Here is an 18,357-nt window from a genome sequence, read left to right on the forward strand (position 1 = left end):
GGACCAGAGTTGGGGCTCTCGGGTTCCGCTGTCTTATTTTTGTTCCTTATCCACGAGACCTTCAGTCACTGAGTGGCCAGCCCTCAGTGTGCCCCTGCGTTAGACTTGGCACTTTTTAAACAAAAATATTTTCTTTCTTTATTTTTAGACAGAGGGGAAGGGAAGGAGTAAGAAGAGAGAGAAACATCAACGTGTGGTTGCCTATTGCGCCCCCCTACTGGGGACCTGGCCTGCAACCCAGGCATGTGCCTTAGATTGGGAATTGAACTGTCAACCCTTTGGGTCGCAGGCCCAAGCTCAGTCCACTGAGCCACACCAGCCAGGGCTAGACTAAGCACTTTTCTTTATAAACTTATCTGAGCTTCTGAGGTTCCCAGTAAAAATGATAATAGTTGCCATTTTTAGATGCCCAGTGGTGCTCCCAACTGTCTTAGTCTGTTCGGGCTGCTGTAACAAAATACTGTAGCTTATAAACAACAGAAATTTATTCTTGTCTGTCTGGAGACTGGAAGTCCAAGATCAGTGTGCCAGCATGCTGGGGTCCAACTTGGGGTAGGAAGGAGTTGAGTTTGCCAGAAATTGAGTCGCCCGTCGCGACTGTGGGTATTCCCGAAGGAGCCGAGAGCCACAGCTTCACACGCACTGAGCTCGCTGCTCTGGTTTGGCTCACGCCTCCTGCACTGGCTCAGCCCCTCGCAGCCGCTCCCCGGCTCCGCAGGGCCTCGGCAGGAGGGAGGCCCCTTCCGAGTCTCCAGTCTCTGGCGCTGCCAGACACAGAAGGGCCGGGGCCCTGGTTGTCACCAGTAGGTTTTACAAACAGTAAAAATCTCTGGGGTGTTGAGAGTAGTACACATGCCTTCTCACTACATTGGTGGGTATAAATCGATACAGTCTGTTACAAAAACAATTTAGCAATATGTAAGAGCCAAAAAGGGAAGGGGGGTATTTTAAGTGTTAATTGTGATTATCCGGTGGGCAGCTTTAGAGATTTTTAAACATAGTTTTGAATGTTTTCCGGGAGTCTACATTGTCATTTTAATACCGAGTCATCCCTCTTAGAGGGTCATATAATCTAAGGAAATAAAGTAATCTGAAGTGTTTCAACTGAGATTTCTGTGGTGATATTTGTCACTGGAACCACTGAGAAACCACTGTCGTCATAGTCATTGCTGTCCACCCAACTGGCGCGGTGGCCTGCCACAAAAAGGCGCCCCAGACTGCCGAATGAATAAGTGAGAGCCGAGCGTCTCGGTGTCACGAGCTGGAGTGGTGGAGTGTTGACGGGCTCCCGCCTCGCTGCGGGTTCCTGCCGCTCTCTTTTCAGCTGATGGCTGGAGTTGGTGGGAAACCTTGGGAGGCGCTGGATGACGTAGGGCGGGTTCCTGTGACTTCGTCGTTGACCTGCTGCTAGTTCTCACCTTGACGAAGCGCTCTTGTTTCCGGGCTCTCCCGAGCCCTCTGTGGGAACCGTGTGGACCCTGCGGAGAAGCGGCCACCTCTCCGAGCCGGCGGGCTTCTCCCTTCCCCAGGCTTCTCCCTGTGGGGTGGTTTCCAGGGGGCCTCTCTGAGGAGGTGAAAGGGAGTAGTATCATGAAATACTGGGGGTTCTTCTGCTTCTAAGGTTAACAAATGACCAAAAAAAGAAAGAAATGGATGAGTAGTGGTTTCTAATACATTTTAGGGGAGCATGAGGGTGCGGCAAGGGCCTGCCCTGAGAAAGTTAAGTTTCTCGAGAGGCTAGGGAGTAGGCGTGCCCCTCCCAGCAGGAAAACCAGGGCGAGGATGTCCTGCACGGTCTCTTCTGGAGCGGGGAGGGTGCGGTGCCGGGTGCCGCAGACGGAAGGCGGCAACAGAGGTGCCGGAGAGCAGGGGTCCGTCTGCTGCGGGCATGGCCCCACTTCAGACCAGAGCGTGCAGAAACAGCGGGACGGACCTGCGAGTGTGTGGTGCTCACCTTGGCCGGAGGGTCTGTTTGGCTTATTGTTTCCTTCTTCGTGGTCCTGTGAACAGATATCGCCAGCGAGTTCAAAGAGCAGTTGCAGGTGCTGATTCCATACATACTAAACCCCTCGAATTTAATGGAGAAGGAGATCAATGGCTCAAAAGTCACCTGCCGAGGGCTGTTGGAGTATTTTAAGGTAATTATGGGTTTTAATATTAAAATGTTTGACTTTTGGTAAAACTGGTCTAGGTCGTAAACCGACTTGTATTGTAATTACAGCTTAGGGGAAAGTTCCCTGGGGCAAACGGTGGGAGGCATTTTCAGACTCCCGTGTCCTTCCCCGAGCAGACCACAGGGTGGCAGTGTTGGCCTGAGAAGCAAATGGGTGTTCTTCGCACTCTCAGAGGAGCGATTACTGTGGCTAAAGGAAGATTGTTCCCCAGGCACGATGGTGTGCGCAGGAGGTGGTTAGGAGGCTGCCGTGAGTAGGAGGAGACGGCACCTAGATGTGACACGGCCACCTCGAGGCGGACGGTCACTCTGCCCACAGGTAGTGGAGAGGCCAGCGCGCATGGGGAGCCTGGTGGGCATCTGAGCCGTGGAAGGCTTGTGCTGCTTGAGAACATCGCAGTTAACTAAAAACGCTAACCTGCACGCAGAGGTGTGTCGTGGTTTTTGCTAATTCCTGGGTGTTGATCTAGGTCTGGAGGCAAATACAGTTGTTTGGTCGCTCCTACAAATTAAGAGTATGATAAATCATGACAATGACATTTTTGGTGACTGTTTTTGTGTTTACATTTTAAGGCATACATTAAAATTTACCAAGGAGAGGATCTGCCTCACCCCAAGTCCATGCTTCAGGTATGCAGTCCTGGGACTCCCCGGTGATGCCGTCGGTCGCGCGGGGCGATCTGGGTCCCGAAGCAGCGTCCTTCAAGAAGGCGGCGCTGTGGCCCTGCTTCCCCGTCGTGCCAGCGAGCCCCGCTCCTTGTCAGCGCGTTTTCCAGCAGCGGCTGCCTTCCGGCTTTCCCGTCTGTGTTCTCGGTGCTTTGGTGCACAGAGAACGGCCTCTCCCTGGGCTGGTCTTCCCACCAAACACACCGTGAGAGCCATTTCGTCTCTCCCAGGTCACATGAGACAGGTCGCTTTTCTGTTCTCTGACGTCTGCTGCGGGAGGATGTGCCCTGATGTGTCAATTAGGCATCTGTTTACTGCTGACTCATCGGGTCTTGTATTTTCAATTAGTTTCACCATCAGCGTTTGGTGTTTTCACAGTGTCGTGTGGTTAAAACATGGTTTCTGGCTTTCGTGTGCTGACCACGAAGTCCCTGACTGCCGCACATGTATTCCTTTTGTAGGAAAAACATGTTCACTCAGGAAGCTGGAGGTCGGGATTGATGCTGTAAAGACAGTTTGTTTCCCTTTTTTGACTTGCAGCTTTTTTAACATTTAAAATTGAAGCAATTTTAAATGTGTGGCTGGTGTGGCTCAGTGGATTGAGCGCCAGCCTGCAGACCAAAGGGTCGCTGGTTCAATTCCCAGTCAGGGCACATGCCTGGGTTGCGGGCCAGGTCCCCAGTGAGGGGCATGTGAGAGGCAACCACACATTGATTTTTGCCTCTGTTTCTCCCTCCCTTTCCTCTCTACAAATAAATAAATAAAATCTTTAAAAATTTTTGAAGCAAAGGAATTTTCAGATATATAGTTTACGATAAAGATTCTTATGTGTGGGAACATTTTTGGCAGAAAAGGTATATTTTATTTCATAAATTGGGCTATATGGAAACCTAGAAAAATAGCAGGATAATAAAAAAGGAAAAACGGTGAATAAGGGGAGAGAAAAATTTTTCACGGTTATTTGTAGAAGAACGTTAAAAGCGGAAGGATTTATAGCTCATGCTTTCCTTTCTTAAAAGGCCACTGCCGAAGCCAACAATTTAGCAGCCGCAGCCTCTGCCAAGGACATTTATTACAACAACATGGAAGAGGTATGTTGGGTGTGCATCTTATCCTGAAATATCTGTAACCTGAATTCGAAAGCCCGAACTTGATCCCGTTCACTGTATCTGAAGATGGTGAGGCAACAGGCTGGATGGACTCAGGTCACCCTGGTCATTGGGGCCTCGTGACTGGCAGTGTTTCCAGCCGAAGCTCTGTTGCCCGCCATGGGTCTCATGCAGCAACGCGCCGCTGGAATTCAGATGTCCCTTCAGAGGCAGTGAACCTAGACCGTATTGGTCTTGGTTATCATTGTTAGTTAATTTCTAATATCTTAATATATTCTAGCCCTGGCTGGTGTGGCTCAGTGGATTGAGCACTGGCCTGTGAACCAAAGGGTCGCCAGTTCAACTCCCAGTCAGGGCACATGCCTGGGTTGCGGGCCAGGTCCCCAGTAGGGGACGTGTGAGGCAGCCACACATTGTTGCTTCTCTCCCTCTCTTCCTCCCTTCTCCTCTTTCTAAAAGTAAATAATTAATCTCTTACAAAAAAAGAAAAGAAAGTGGTTCAACTTCTTTAAAAAATATTCTAAAATTTTCAGTGTTTTACTTCTTAAATTGTATTTGGCACTTGCGTTTGAAGGGATCTTCAACACACTGTGTCTTTATCTTTCTTTAGGTGTGTGGGGGAGAGAAACCGTATTTGTCTCCAGACATTCTAGAGGAGAAGCACGGTGAATTCAGACAACTTGCTCTGGACCACTTTAAGAAGACCAAGAAGATGGGCGGGAAGGATTTTAGCCTTCGTTACCAGCAGGAGCTGGAGGAGGAGATCAAGGAACTGTACGAGAACTTCTGCAAGCACAACGGCAGCAAGAACATCTTCAGCACCTTCCGGACGCCCGCCGTGCTCTTCACGGGCATCGTAGCGCTGTACATCGCGTCGGGCCTCACTGGCTTCGTCGGGCTGGAGGTGGTGGCCCAGCTGTTCAACTGTATGGTTGGGCTGCTGCTAATCGCACTTCTCACCTGGGGCTACATCAGGTACTCCGGTCAGTACCGTGAGCTGGGCGGAGCCATTGATTCCGGAGCAGCGTTTGTGTTAGAGCAGGTAAGTGGTGCCAGCTGCGGCCTGAGGACAGGTATTTGTGTTTCTAATATCTGTGTTTGTAAAACATTCCATTTGGAAGAGCTTCCTAGGGAAAGAAGGCATGAGAAGCTTTCCCTGGCTATTTTTTTTTTCTGATAAGCATGTTTTACTATCCTCCTTAGGATTTTAATACTTAATTTTGATGTTTTCATGCCTAACGATTACCTTTCAATGCAAAAAACGCCCCAGCTCAGACACGCTGCGTTCCTCACGGGAAGCTTCTGACCACGCTCGTCAGACGCAATCCCTGTGTGGCTCATCCTCCCGTCCCGGCTTACTCTGTTTTACTGAAAACCAGGAGCTTTGAAACACGTGAACTTAACAGTACTTTTTGTTTTGAGTCCTGTTAATGAATGGCGTTTCTTTCACTTAAAACCCTCCAAAAAGCCAGTGGCTTTTGACATTCGCATGGTATCTAGGTTTGCAGATCCTTGCGACTCGGACGGTTTCTGTTTCTGAGTAGCATGAACAGACCGGATAAGTTGAAAGCTCGTGGTGAACGAAGCCCAGAGAGGTGCCTGCTCCACCCCAGCAACAGGGCAGGGGCTCGGCTAACTCTCTTGGGAGGTAGCTTCTGCCACGGGGTCCCCTCCCCCACATCTTCATTTCCGTATTTGCTGTAACATCGTGATGATACAGACAGAAATTTTTCCAAGTTTATCTCCAAGGACTTATTCTCTTGATGCTGGGCTGTCCTTTCTCAGCTTACATGTTGGACCATGGACTTTTGCAGGCTGCTTCTCATATGGGCAATTCCACTCAGGCTGCTTTGAGGGATGCGGTTGCTGGAAGACACCCCACGGATAAAAAAGCCCAGTAGCGTCTCAGCGGGAGGATTCGACACGACGCTGACCAGTGCCTGCTGATTTCTGGGTTTCCGCCGCAGCCACAGGTCCAGGCCCAGAGGGGGCGTGGGTCCGGGACCAGCCGGGACGAGCCAGAACTTGGCGCCAATAAATGAACAGACTTCTCCTGTGGTTTCAAATTCTTAAACACGCTTCTGTTGCTGATGGAAGCCTTTCTTTTCCTTGCTGGTGGTACAGATCCAAGCCCGTGCCTGATTTCTTACTGCTCTCTGCTTTGTGCACTTTATGGGGGAAAAGCTAAAGGAAAAAATGGAAATGCTGTTCCAAGCCCTTTCTGTGCCACGTAGTGCCTTTGCAAATGGGACCCGTGCTTCTGCGGGCTCGACGGGGAGGGGCCGGGACGGCCTCGGGGACGCCCGGCTGGGGGTGAAACTTGTCCGTTCTTTTGTACCCAATCTATTGAGAAGGATTCCTTTTTGAAAAGTTTACAAAATTTGCAAAACCTTCCAAACTAAAGACTGAAAATGATGTTGTTACACCTTTAAAGTCTTATAATATCAGAGGCTCCTGTCTGCCACATGGCGTGGGAAAACCATCCCGTGTGTGAATCTGCCATTCATTGAAGTTTCCCGACAGGCTTTCCGTTTTGTTGGAACATTTTTTTTTTGCCTTTATTTCTGTCGCTTCTAGAGCAAACATGCCTTGAAAAGCCAGAGAAGCTCATAACAAAAGGCATGAGCTTGATGATTTAAGAAAAAAGCTAGTGTTTAAATGAACCACGTGACCTCGTGTAAGTCACTGGAACTTGTGCCTTGGGCAGACTCACTGCAGATCTGTATTCCTGTGTGCGTTATGCACACTCGCACACAGCTGTCTTTGGGAGGTTTTTTGAGAGTTCTGCATAAGATCGAAACCTGATTGCAAATTTGAGGAAAGATATTTCCAAACGTCACGTCCCGTTTCACGTGACTTCCCATTAAATCAGGTCTTTATCCAAAATGTCCATTTGCATTCTCCTGTGCACTGATGTTTTTAATAATGGAGCTAAAACCGTCAATTTTATCTTTAGTGAGTCTTCCTTTATTTAACTTTACTTGACCTGTCTGCCAGCTTTAAAGTAGCTTTGGCTTAGTAAGGACCAAAGCCCCATCCAAATAAAGACACTATCTAGAAGTATCTAAGAATTCTTTCGTTTACCTTGATTGTATGATAAAAATTTGTCTGTTAGTTGCCTTTTCCTTTGATTTATAATGGTGAATTATTGCTGGTTTTAAAACTCCTAAAAATTGCCTGCAAGTATTTATATAAACATTCAGGTGTGTGAGCCTTAATTCTGAAGATAATTTAATTTTTGTGGGAGGGAGGGAGGAAGACCTAGGCCAAGTCCGAGTGAATTCTGTATATATGAAGTATGAATGGAAGGTGGAAAAAAGAAAGCTTCTTCTAGCATACAATCTATTAAAGAATTTTTTTGACTACTTTAACACTTTACCATTCAAGTATTTTTATAAGTCCTGAATTAATTCCAAGCATTTTATATTTTTTCATATTTGCATACCGCCTTGCCCCGAAGTTCTTGCTATTTTAGTCACTTGTTGTTAAATTTTAGAAAAATTCCTATTCTAAAAACTGTCTACTTGCACATCAGTGATGCTTAGCTTTGACTGTTCATCGAAAGCTTACTTTTGAAAATTTAGTGGATTTTCAGGTGGCCTCTCATATTCCCAAACGTTCACGTTTAGTAGCCAAAGGCTTACGGATGTGAATTGAAAACAAACCCACCAAGTCTCTAGGGTGCAGATGGAAAACGTCAGTGTGATGGGTGGTGTTCCGCTAGAGCCGGAGTGCCGGCACTGGGTTTAATAAACCTGTGTTTCCATGTTTTACTTTTTGCTTAAAAAAACCTTACAGATGCTGAGATACTTCACTTGTAATGCATTTTATAAGAATATTTATAGATTTCAGAATAATTGTCTATAGATTGCTCCTACTTTTAATGGTGAGAAAAGGATGATGTGTCTAAAACTTATTTTAATACTAAAATATTAGATTTTTTAAAGTAAAAAATAATGTATGGTTCAGTGATATCTTAGGATTTATTTACTCTTTAAATTCACCATTCCTGTTTGATCTTAAAGGAGTAATTTGATTTAATTATGCCAGGAAGCCTTAATTTTTTTGGTCTTAATTAACGTTCTTCTGTCTCTGAAAAGTGTTTATAAGGTTTTCTCAGTGAGGATTCTTCTGAGTTTTTTTGTGGTTTTTTTTTTTTTTTTTGCCTCTTTTCTAACAGTGAACCCATAATCTTACATTGTCTTTTTCAGTGTGAGATGCATTCTCATTGTTGGCCTAAAATAGTCCTGGGGAGGTTTATAACCTGGTTGAAAAGAATGTCTTTCCCCTCTTACCTTCCCTCAGCCTTTAATTTGTGGGTCAGGGACGTCACTTGGGGGTTCGGACTCCGCTTCTGTGTCGCGCTCCGGCTGGGCTGCCGGCTGGCCTCTCTGCACAGCGTTTCTCAGTCGCACGTTCCTAACAGCGTGTGCACGCACTCCTGTTAGCATGCGAGAGGAGGCTTTCAACATTTCCTAATAAAAACTCATTTCAGGAGAGGTTAAATTTTTTTTAATACTTACAATTTGCTTAGAGTAAAAATAATAGAATGAACATGTTGATTCTTTCACTGAGAGATCTTTCCAGATCAGTGTGTAGACAAAGGAGGGCGGACTGCCCCCCCGTGGTCACGCGTGGCGGTGCACCCGCAGACGCAGCCCTGGTTTCCGTGGCACTCGGGGAAATTGTCGGCTCCGGGCACGTTTCTGTCCTGACATGTGCTGCACGTTTGGTGACACTGCCTGTGAATATGGTTTTTGCCTTACCTGTTACCACTCCTTTTTTCTTTTACACAAAGTGAAATGCTTTGGGCAGACAGCTGAGCTGCCTGGCGCTGGCAGCGCGTTTCTTTGGCGGTCACGCCCAGTGGCGGTCGGCCGGCAGCGGTGGTGCCGCGTGCGAGGGGTTTAGGTGTGTGCACAGGTATGTAAGAATTGTGGCGAAATTGAGTGACAGATTTAAGTTCAGGCAGAAGCGATAAAAAGGTTTTATATATTTCTTAGGGGGCTTTTTTTTTTTTTTTTTCAAATAACTTACATGGGCCCTGGCTGGTATGTCTCAGTGGATTGAGCGCTGGCCTGCGAACCAAAGGGTCACTGGTTCGATTCCTACTCAGGGCACATACCTGGGTTGTGGGCCAGGTCCCCAGCTGGAGGCACGCGAGGGGCAACCACACATTGTTCTTTCTCTCCCTCTCTTCCTCCCTTCCACTCTCTACAAATAAATAAGTAAATAGTAAAATATTTAACAAATATATATATGTAATTTACAGGAAGTCTTCATGGTATTTTTTTTTTTAATCCCATAGAACTATTGAAATTCAAATGGGTCTGCATCATTCCGGCTTACATTTAGATCCAACAAAATTTTAGTCAAGGGAAAAAGGCATCATGAAGACAAACTTCAGTTATGAAAATACAATCTATTTGTGTATGTGATTTTTTTTTTAAAGTTCAGATTCCCAGCTTCATACTGAGGGGTTGCCCCAGTTGGTCCGGGCTGCGGCCCCGGAGTGCCCACTTTAATACACAGAATAGCAGGTAGTTCAGAGACTGCACCGTGTGGCGGGAAAGCGCAGCTCAGCGTGGACGGGAGGCCCGTGGAGGCTCCTGCTTGTGGTTCAGGTGAGGTGTCTGCCGGGTACAACTCCCGAGGGCTCGCACCGTTCAGGGAGGTAAGGGTGCCTGCAGTCGAGAGCATTGGCTGAGCTCCTTGCAGCTGTTGTTCAAAGGTGGGATGTCCTAGTGCCTTCTCTGAAAAATGAATGTACAGGTGTTCTGTTTACTAGCAGGTATGATTAAGATTAAACAAAACTATTTTGAAAATTGTGTTTCTTTTTTTAAAAAACGAAATTCAGCACTGTGACTTGAACCACGAAGTCACGCACAGAAAACCTCAAGCCATAAGTAAGAGTGATGAACAGAAAGGAAGGAGAGGATCATAACCTGGAAAATTAGCGACAAAGGTAACAACACACATTAAGAACTTTCAGAACAGGTCTAGGGGCAGAAGCATTTGAAAAAAAATTTATGTGCCAGAACTAAGATTTAAAAATAGTGTTCTTACGACCAAGGGGAGGTTGACTTTGATTCCCAAAGCTTTCTGATTGAGATGAATAAATGCTGTAATGGGCTAAAACCCTAAGGAAGTTAATGATGATCTTGAACATAAACAATTTTTCTTCTCAGATTTTTAAAAAAGTAACTTGTCCTGGCCAGGTGGCTGAGTTGGTTAGAGCATTGTTCTGATATGCCAAGGTTGCAGGTTCGATCCCTGGTCAGGGCACGTACAAGAATCAACCAGTGAATGCAAAAATAAGTGGAACAACAAATCGATGTCTCTCTGTCTTCCTCTCTCTAGAATCAATAAATTTTAAAAAATGATGTGTGAAAAATACTTTGTCCTATACCCTTTAAAATGGCTTTAAAATTTGATATACTTTTAAAAAGTGCAATAGGATGCAATTATGCTATTAGTATATTAAAAGCATGTTTCTGTTTCTTAGTTATAAGGTCATTTAATGGAATAAAGATCACAGCATCATGTCTGTGTGTGTGTGTGTTTAATTTTTTTTCCTTTTCTGTGGGAAGATCTGTGAAACAGGTTTGGGCCGGGCAAAGCAAATAGGGCATCCGGGAAGCGGATAACTGGTCAAATGTAGCGGCAGTGTGGCCTGGGTCCGCTTCCTCGTACTAGCACAGTGCTGGGGGAGGCTGTGCTGCTGCTGGTGGCTCTGACCGTCACATACAAATTGCATGTATAGTACATAACATGCAACTCCCGAGGGCCTTTGAATTTGCCGCACTGTCATGTGGTTGTCCCACCTGAATCCTGCTGGGTAAGTGGTTTCTCTTGGGGGTGGGGTGAGGTGCAGCTCCTGAAAACTTCCCCTTTCGTTGGCGACCTTGGAGGCCGTGGGGAGGTTGCATTGAGCACCTCATACATTGACTCATCACTGGATAGGCCCTACTCGGCCCTACAGTAAAAAAGACTTCCCAGTTTGAAACACCCTGGCCAGTAGCTTTCATCCATCCATCGTCCCAGGTGGTCCTAGGTCAGGCGCCATGCTGGCGTTATCCTGAGCACGGTTTAGCGGGGAAGGGACAGACCGGTAAGCTGGTGCGGTTTGAAGAGGGGTGAGAACCGGGCGCTCCCGTCAGAGTGCTGATGCAGCACTCGCCGTGGGCCAAGGAGAAGGAGAGAAGCAGTGGGGAGAGTGGCCTTGCGTGGATGGGGAGAGGTCAAGCAGACTGGCTTGTTTTTGCCACATTGACATTCTTGCCTTTCATTACCATGTATCAGTTTGCTGAAAAGAAATCCCAACTCAATTTAAAAAATTTTTTAAAGATTTTATTTATTTTCAGAGAGGGAAGGAAAGGAGAAAGAGAAACATCAATGTGTGGTTGCTGGGGGCCATGGCCTGCAACCCAGGCATGTGCCCTGACTGGGAATCGAACCTGCGATGCTTTGGTTCGCAGCCTGAGCTCAATCCACTGAGCTACATACACCAACCAGGTCATCAATTTAAATTTTTAAGATTCTGGTTATTTTTAGAGAGAGGGAAGGGGAGGAGAAAGGGAGGGAGAGAAACATTGATGTGTGAGAGAGACAGCAATTGGTTGCATTTTACGTGCTCCCAATGGCGGACCTGGCCCACAACCCAGGCACGCGCCCTGACTGGGAATCGAACCATCCACCTTTCGGTTCACAGGCCGGCGCTCAATATCCACTGAGCCACACCAGCCAGAGCCGTCCTATATTTTTAAAGAAGAAATGGTAACTGGGAAAATGTTTCCTGTAACTGGATGTGTAGGAGTAAAACCTACAAAAGGCACGGGAAGGAATCAAATGTCAGCAGGCCGTTTTCTGAGGTGGCGGAATTATCTGTTCTGATAGATGTCCTTGGTGCGGCAGGGCAGGGCAGGGCAGGGCAGGCGCGAATGGCTCCAGGCTTACATCATCCCACTCTTATGTCCCCAGAGGAAAGATACTTGTTTATCGACCCACCGCCTATTTAAAAACGTGTGTGTGTGTGTGTGTGTGTGTGTGTGTGTACAGAGCTTCATCCTGGAGAAAGCTTCGGACTGCACGCTGGCCTTGGGGCACGTGGTCCTTCCAGGGCCAATCACTGGCCTGGGGGCTGGGGCACCATACCCAGCCAGACCTAGGTCCCCTGTGTCTCTAGTCAGGGTGCCAGGGTACTGTGATGGGCAGCCCCACCAGAGCCCCACAGTCACCAAATGGAAGACTGCCGGACAGGTGACAAGCTGTTTCTACAGCAGCTGCCAGTCCCCTGGCCTGGCCGTTTAACACGCGGCCGAGTGAGAGGCCGGGACACTGCAGGAGCGGTCCCTGAAGGGGAAGCAGTGGAGGTGCTTGTGCTGAACACTCGCGCCGTGGAAGCTCTTCGGGGTCTCAACAAGGATTCGTTCTGGCCTCTCAGGAGGACGTGAGGGGTGGGCGGTTCGGGAGGGCGTTGTATTTCATCTTCCCTTTCTTTCAGAAACGTCCGATTTTGTCTGTTCAGCGAGAACTGTTGAAAGTGGTGTGTTCCAAAGCCTCGCCGGAGTGGCCTGGGCCCTTGGAAGAAGCCGGTGCGGGGGGGCTGATGGAGCGCCGTTCCCGGGGCAGCTCCTGTCTTGAGAGGTGCAGATCAGCAACAGAAACTCGCATGTTATTACAAAAAACTCCTGTGATTCTGCTCCTTGGGTGTAAAGCAGCATTGCAAACAGCCTCCCCCTTAAAAAAAAAAAATTTACTTATTTATTTTAGAGAGACGGGAAGGGAGGGGAAAAGAGGGAGAGAAAGATGGATGTGAGGCGGTCGGTTGCCTCTCGCTGGCACCCCAACCCGGGTGGGGGTTGGCCGAAGCCTCAACCCAGGCATGAGCCTTGACCAGGAATTGGGGTGACGCTCACCCCACTGAGCCACGCCGGCCAGCGCCACAGCTGCCTGCCCACTCTCCCCAAGCCCCCTTTCTTCTGCCCTGGCCTCGCTTCCTCCACCCCCAGCGTCCTGCTCAGAATCCCCACACGGCATTTAGCTTTGTGCCATTTTCTCCCACTTTCTCAGTTACTCCTTCCTTCCTCAGAGACTTGGCAAAACCGTGGTTTCTCCGGGAGGAACCGCCCTCTTCCTCCGAAGGCGGAGAATGGAGAGATTACAAATCATTAAAAGTCCATCCGTCCCTCTGTCACCGGGTTCCATGGCTACGGCTGCAGAAAAGACTGGAGATTTCAGAGGCGGGTGACAGTTTGGCCCTGGCACCATTGTCTACCTGCACGGCGGTGACAATGCAGGATGGGGCTGAGGATGGTCCTGCTGATGGTGCTGGCATCCTGGGGTGGTTTCTCGGGCCTGGGGCCTCCCTTGACGGAGCTCCTCTTCTGAGAGCTGCCAGGAAGGTGACAACGCATTGGGTTGGCCAAGAAGTTCATTAGTTGTTTTTGTACGATGGCTCCAGGAGCGCCTCGTTGTCTTTAACTTCATTCGAAACAGTTTTGTTAGATAGTGTGGTAACAGCTGTCACGTCAGCGTGCATTTAAACAAACTTCTCAAAATTGGTAAATTTTTGTGCAGCCGTTTGAATATTGAAAATGGAAGGAAATATGCAATGTTAGGCTTTATTATTTCAAGAAAGGTCAAAACACAATTGAAATGCAAAAACAAAGACCTGTACGGTGTATGGAGAAGCTGCTGTGACCGATTGAACATATCAAAGGTGGGTTGTGAAGTTTCCTGGTACCGTTGACATTGTGGCCAAATAACTCTCTGCTGTGAGGCCGTCTGATGCACTGGAAGACGGTTAGCAGCGCCCCCGGCCTCTGCCCATCAGACGCCAATAGCAGGAGACAGCCGACGTATTCAAAATACCCAAATCAATAAAGTTGTTGGTGAGAATGAAAAACGTGTCTTTTATGTTATGGAAAAACCCGAAATGGACTTCTTGGCCAACCCTGCCATCCCTGCCCCTCTCCATGCTTTTTGTTTTGTTTTTCTTGGCGCAGAAAGTGAAACAAGCCAGGCGGTGAAAGACAAATACCATATGATCTCACCTTTAACAGGAACCTAAACAACAAAACAAAGAAACAAGCAAATTATAACCAAAGACACTGAAATAGAGGACAGACTGACAGTGACCAGAGGGGAGAGAAGAGGGAATTTCAGGGGAGAATGGGAAGGGTTTACAGGAACAAATTTAAAGGACACATGGACAAAAACTGGGGGTGGGGGGTGGTAATGGGAGGGAAGTGGGGAGGGTTGGGAGGGGGGCTGGACTGGGAGTAAAAGGGAGAAAACTGTACTTGAACAATGATTAAAATAAAATAAAAAAAAGAGACAGAGGACATGAGAAAAAAGGAGGGCATGTGACATCCGAGCCAAACCGAAGCGCCCCAGCCTGGGTTTGGATCGCCTTGCGGCTGGTCGCTCGCTGCACGTGCACAGCGCTCTGCTGGGCGTGGGGTCACGCACGGAAGGCTCCAGCACGTGCTTATGTCGCCTCTGACTGGCCTTGTCGGGAAGCTGGTGAATAGCGTGTGATGTGCGTGAGCATATGCCTTCCCTCGTGTTGGTAACACGGTTACCACAGTCCTCACTCGGGGCTCCGCACTTTAGAAGATCATTCCATTTTTTTCCTCTCCTTAGGGGAGTTTTTATTTTTAAAAGATTTTATTTATGTATTTTCAGGGAGAGGAGAAGGCAGGGAGAAAGAGAGGGAGAGAAACATCCATCGGTTGTCTCTTGCACGCCTCCACCTGGGGACCTGGCCCACAACCCAGGCATGTGCCGTGATAGGGAACTGAACCCGAGACCTTTCAGTTCCCAGCCAGTGCTCCATCCACTGAGCCACACCAGCCAGGGCTCCCTTTGGGGAATGTAGTTTTACATATCGTCTTACACGTTGTATGGTATCACCAACGCACCATTTTACAGATGAACAAACTGAGGCTCAGAGAGGGAAGGGGGCCTGGATCCTATAACCAGCAAGTGGCAGGGCCAGCGTTTGGCCCAAGCACTCTGATTCTAAGGCTCATTGCTGCCTGGGAGCAGTGGGGGCGGGGGGACAGGGAGATGGACAGGAGCTGGTTCTACTCTTGTGGAGTCACAGAGGGATGCAGAGGGAGGGCCTGTGTTTGGTCATTTAATTAATTCATTCATGAGATGGCTTCTGTGTTCCGGCTTTGGGGCTATCTAATGGCTTAAGACCCCATAGTTAAGGCGGTGGCCTGGCAGCTCAGTTGGTTAGAGCATCATCCAGATATGCCTAAGGTTTTGGGTTCCATCCCCACTTAGGGCACATACAGGAAAGAACCAGTAAGTAGCATAAATAAGTAGAATAACAAATTGACGTTTCTGTCTCTAAAAACAAACAAGATCCGATAGTTAAAGGTACTTTCACTCTGCAAAACCTTTGTCTTCTAAGGCCTTTAAAATTTAATATAGTCTTAAACTATAAGCCCCCTCTAGTGGAGAAGATAAATTATTTACACTTCAGTGTGATGTGTGCGCAGGGACCCAGGATAAAACCCGTTCTTGAACGTGGGTGGGGTGGCCCGCAGATCGCCTGTAGAGGAGGCGGTGGCCTTGGAGCGCTTCCACGCAGGGGCCGGCGCAGGGAGAGAGGCCCGGGGTGAGTGGCACGCCCGAGCGGAGCAGGCAGTCCCAGCGGCCAGGGCCGGGCGGAAGCTCAGCGGAGCTCTCATTAGCCAGCGAGTCGGGGAGGGGCCGGGTGACCTCACTCGGGTCGGGACTCGGCGCCCTTAAAGTCCGGTCTCTTTGCCGCTGCGGCCGTGCTGCCTCCCAAATCCGAGGTGGGTGGAGCGGTTCTTTCCAGGACCCAAGGAAGGGTGAGAGGCCGGGTAATCTTCCCCACCCCAGGGCGCTGTGGGAGACGGAGAAGTCGAGTGAGGCAGGAGCAAACAAGTTAGAGAGCAGCTGTCGCCTCCTAGCACCGTGGGCCGGGTGGCGCCGCTGCCGACTGTGGGCGGCCCTCCCGGCTGGGGACGCTTACAGCCCTCGCCCCCGCCCCGCCTCTCGGGTATCTGGTGAACCTCCCCTGCCCCCATCAGGGGGTTCATCCCGTCACAGCCCCCGGCAGGACACGGCGGGGGCAAGCGAGGGACTCCAAGGGAGTGAGCCGGCTCTTTCTGGAGGGATCGGAGACCAGCCTCACGGTCTCCCTGCCAGGAACTGGGGTCTTGGGGGCGCTACTACCTGTTAATGACTTAACGAACCCCTGCTCCCCCTGCCTCAGGCATTTACGCAGCGGATAAAGCGAGCTCCAGCCTGAAATTGAGGGTCCACAGCAGGGAAGAAGATGCGGGCGCCTATCGTAAGTGTGGGGCGGGCTTGGACTGGGGCCGGGGGCGTGTTTTAGTGGTGGCTCGTCCTGGAGCCGGAGTTACACTGCATAGTGGGGGCTACTTGAGGATGTGGGGCCACACCTCTGTCCGCCCTGGGGGTCACCTGGCAAATGTGGGGCAGCAGGCACCTGCTGGAGTGGTCTCAGTACTTGAACTTCCCTGGGCAGGTTTAAAAACAGCCCTCACCCCGGCAGATAGAAGGTGGCCACCAGGTACGCCTTGCTCTACGGAGGTCCTGGGCTGCCCTGCGGAGTCAGACCACAGCCCTGGACTGGCTGCTGCTGCCCCCAGCCCCCACACTGGGGTCTGATCACAGTGGCTTTTTCTGGTCTCAGCTGACGCGTCTCCAGACCCACCCTGTCAGCAATTTCCCTGCTTTCACTTTCCGTTTTTCTAGCCTGTGATGTGGTTCAGAAACCATAAAGGGGCCCAGCCGATGGTTTGTTTCAGTTTAGCACTTCTGGCCGCCGAGAGGTTCAGAGGGTGGGCTGTTGCAGTGGGCCCGCCTGGGCTCTGTCCCCCTCACCCCCAGCACCGAGCCGTGGGACTTTAGTCAAGTCTCAAATCCATTCTCTTTCCCTGAGTGAAGGTTTTATGACTTAATACTTACGAAGTGTTCAGAACAGTGCTTTGCACACGCATGAAGTGCTCAATCATGATTCACTATTACTATTACTACTATTATTACTGTTATTATTGTAACCCGTGTAAACGGCTTTGCAAGTACCTGGCATCAGGGTGCACCTGGTATATCTGATGCCTGGAGTGGTCACTTTTAAATACCCCCCTCTGTCATCTGACAGCATAGTTTGCAGTAATAATAATGAAATGAAGAATAATAATGTCCAGCAAAGAAACAATACACATTTTATTTTATTGAGCGTTGTCTAGGAACTCATGCCAATGAAAAAGTAAAATATGAAAAATAAAGTAAATGTCATAGAGAAAAACAGAAAAAAGTAGTAGATTGATAGTTTTTAATGGCTTTCATGTATTTTTGGAAAAAAACCCCCACAAAACTTATTCTTACATATAGGTTGGTCCTGGGAATAAATTAACATTACAGTTTCTGTTTGGGAACTTGAACTTCTGAAATGTTGTCCATGACTTTGTCACAGTTGATCTTCTCTGCATATTAATGCTCACAGTTCGGGAGAGCGAGGTTTGGCAGTCGGTCCTCAGCGCTTACAGCTGATTGAAGAACGCTTTATTCATTTTCATTTCAAGAGCTGCTCTCATGTGAAACAAGATATACAATTAGGGAAATCCCTAAACATGAGGATAAGTTTGTCAGGGATTCATAAAAACCCCAATTTCATAATATATCCCAGAGATGGCAATACTGCCTATAGTCTTATTTTTTTTTTTTAAATCAATTCTGGTGGCTTTTACATATCTCCCCATTTCAAACACTTTCACTAAAACGTCTTCACCAGAAAATTCGTCGTAAGCTTTTTATCTTATTTGGCAAAATTCTCCCACGTTTTTGTTCTTCTGCAAAGCTCAGGGGACACGGCTGACTGAAGCGGACACTTTGCAGTCCGTTGCTTTTGAACCAGAGTCTAGTGTTGGTGCTGGTGAGAATGGCCCCGGCTTGCAGACACTTCTGTTTCGCTTTCTTCTGGCACTGGGAGAGCAGACACTTTTATCTGCTCTGTCCACACAGGAAAGTGCAGGTAGGGCCACAGGGGCTGGGGACACGGATCCTGCTGACAGTGAGCTTGACCCGTGCTGAGCGATTTGGGCAACAGCCCTCGGAACAGGCACGCGTGGGTGCGTGTCGGGGGCTGGCTAGCTAAGTGGGTGCTCTCTGATGGCATGTCCACTAGAAGACAGAGGTTTTCAAAGCATGAGAAATAAACACAGGCTAATCGGACGCTCACATACATAGGATTAAAGCTCAGAAATAGAGCTTAAACCTGCAGACATAGAACTGAGAGCAGTAAAACAGCTTTGGGGAGAGCGGTGTTTTATCACTGGCGTTCTTTGAAAGTGTCGCCACCTGGAGATAATAAACAGGAGACTCGAGTGTTGGTATGTGTTG

The 18,357-nt window shown here is 48.6% G+C and overlaps 2 protein-coding genes and 1 long non-coding RNA gene across 5 annotated transcripts in view; all 3 read left to right on the top strand.

Annotated features, from left to right (window-relative positions):
- Window positions 1–9,044, top strand: part of ATL3 (atlastin GTPase 3) — a 33,276-nt gene extending 24,232 nt beyond the window's left edge. Inside the window, exons 9-13 of the mRNA XM_045855056.1 lie at window positions 2,011–2,138; window positions 2,747–2,803; window positions 3,859–3,930; window positions 4,559–4,990; window positions 5,763–9,044. Of these exons, the coding sequence (XP_045711012.1) occupies window positions 2,011–2,138; window positions 2,747–2,803; window positions 3,859–3,930; window positions 4,559–4,990; window positions 5,763–5,849 (776 nt within the window). The 3' untranslated portion in view covers window positions 5,850–9,044. The remainder of the gene's footprint in view (window positions 1–2,010; window positions 2,139–2,746; window positions 2,804–3,858; window positions 3,931–4,558; window positions 4,991–5,762) is intronic.
- A 3,104-nt stretch (window positions 9,045–12,148) lies between these two features.
- Window positions 12,149–13,813, top strand: LOC123829566. Its single transcript, XR_006787618.1, has 3 exons — window positions 12,149–12,320; window positions 12,452–12,594; window positions 13,040–13,813. It is a non-coding gene; the product is annotated as an uncharacterized LOC123829566 (long non-coding RNA).
- Window positions 13,814–15,610: 1,797 nt separating this feature from the next.
- The window catches only part of LOC123829356 (phospholipase A and acyltransferase 3), a 30,748-nt gene continuing 28,001 nt past the window's right edge, over window positions 15,611–18,357 (top strand). The window contains exons 1-2 of one of the 3 annotated variants that reach the window (XM_045854969.1): window positions 15,611–15,761; window positions 16,205–16,282. In XM_045854969.1, coding sequence (XP_045710925.1) covers window positions 16,268–16,282 — 15 coding nt within the window. In that variant the 5' untranslated portion in view covers window positions 15,611–15,761; window positions 16,205–16,267. Of the gene's footprint in view, window positions 15,810–16,204; window positions 16,283–18,357 lie in introns of all 3 variants that reach the window. The other 2 variants (XM_045854968.1, XM_045854971.1) reach the window with 2 other exon arrangements.

The sequence above is a fragment of the Phyllostomus hastatus genome, unplaced genomic scaffold (genome assembly GCF_019186645.2).
Source record: "Phyllostomus hastatus isolate PE091 unplaced genomic scaffold, TTU_PhHast_1.1 phas_scaffold_11, whole genome shotgun sequence".
In the NCBI taxonomy this organism is placed as follows: Eukaryota; Metazoa; Chordata; class Mammalia; order Chiroptera; family Phyllostomidae; genus Phyllostomus; species Phyllostomus hastatus.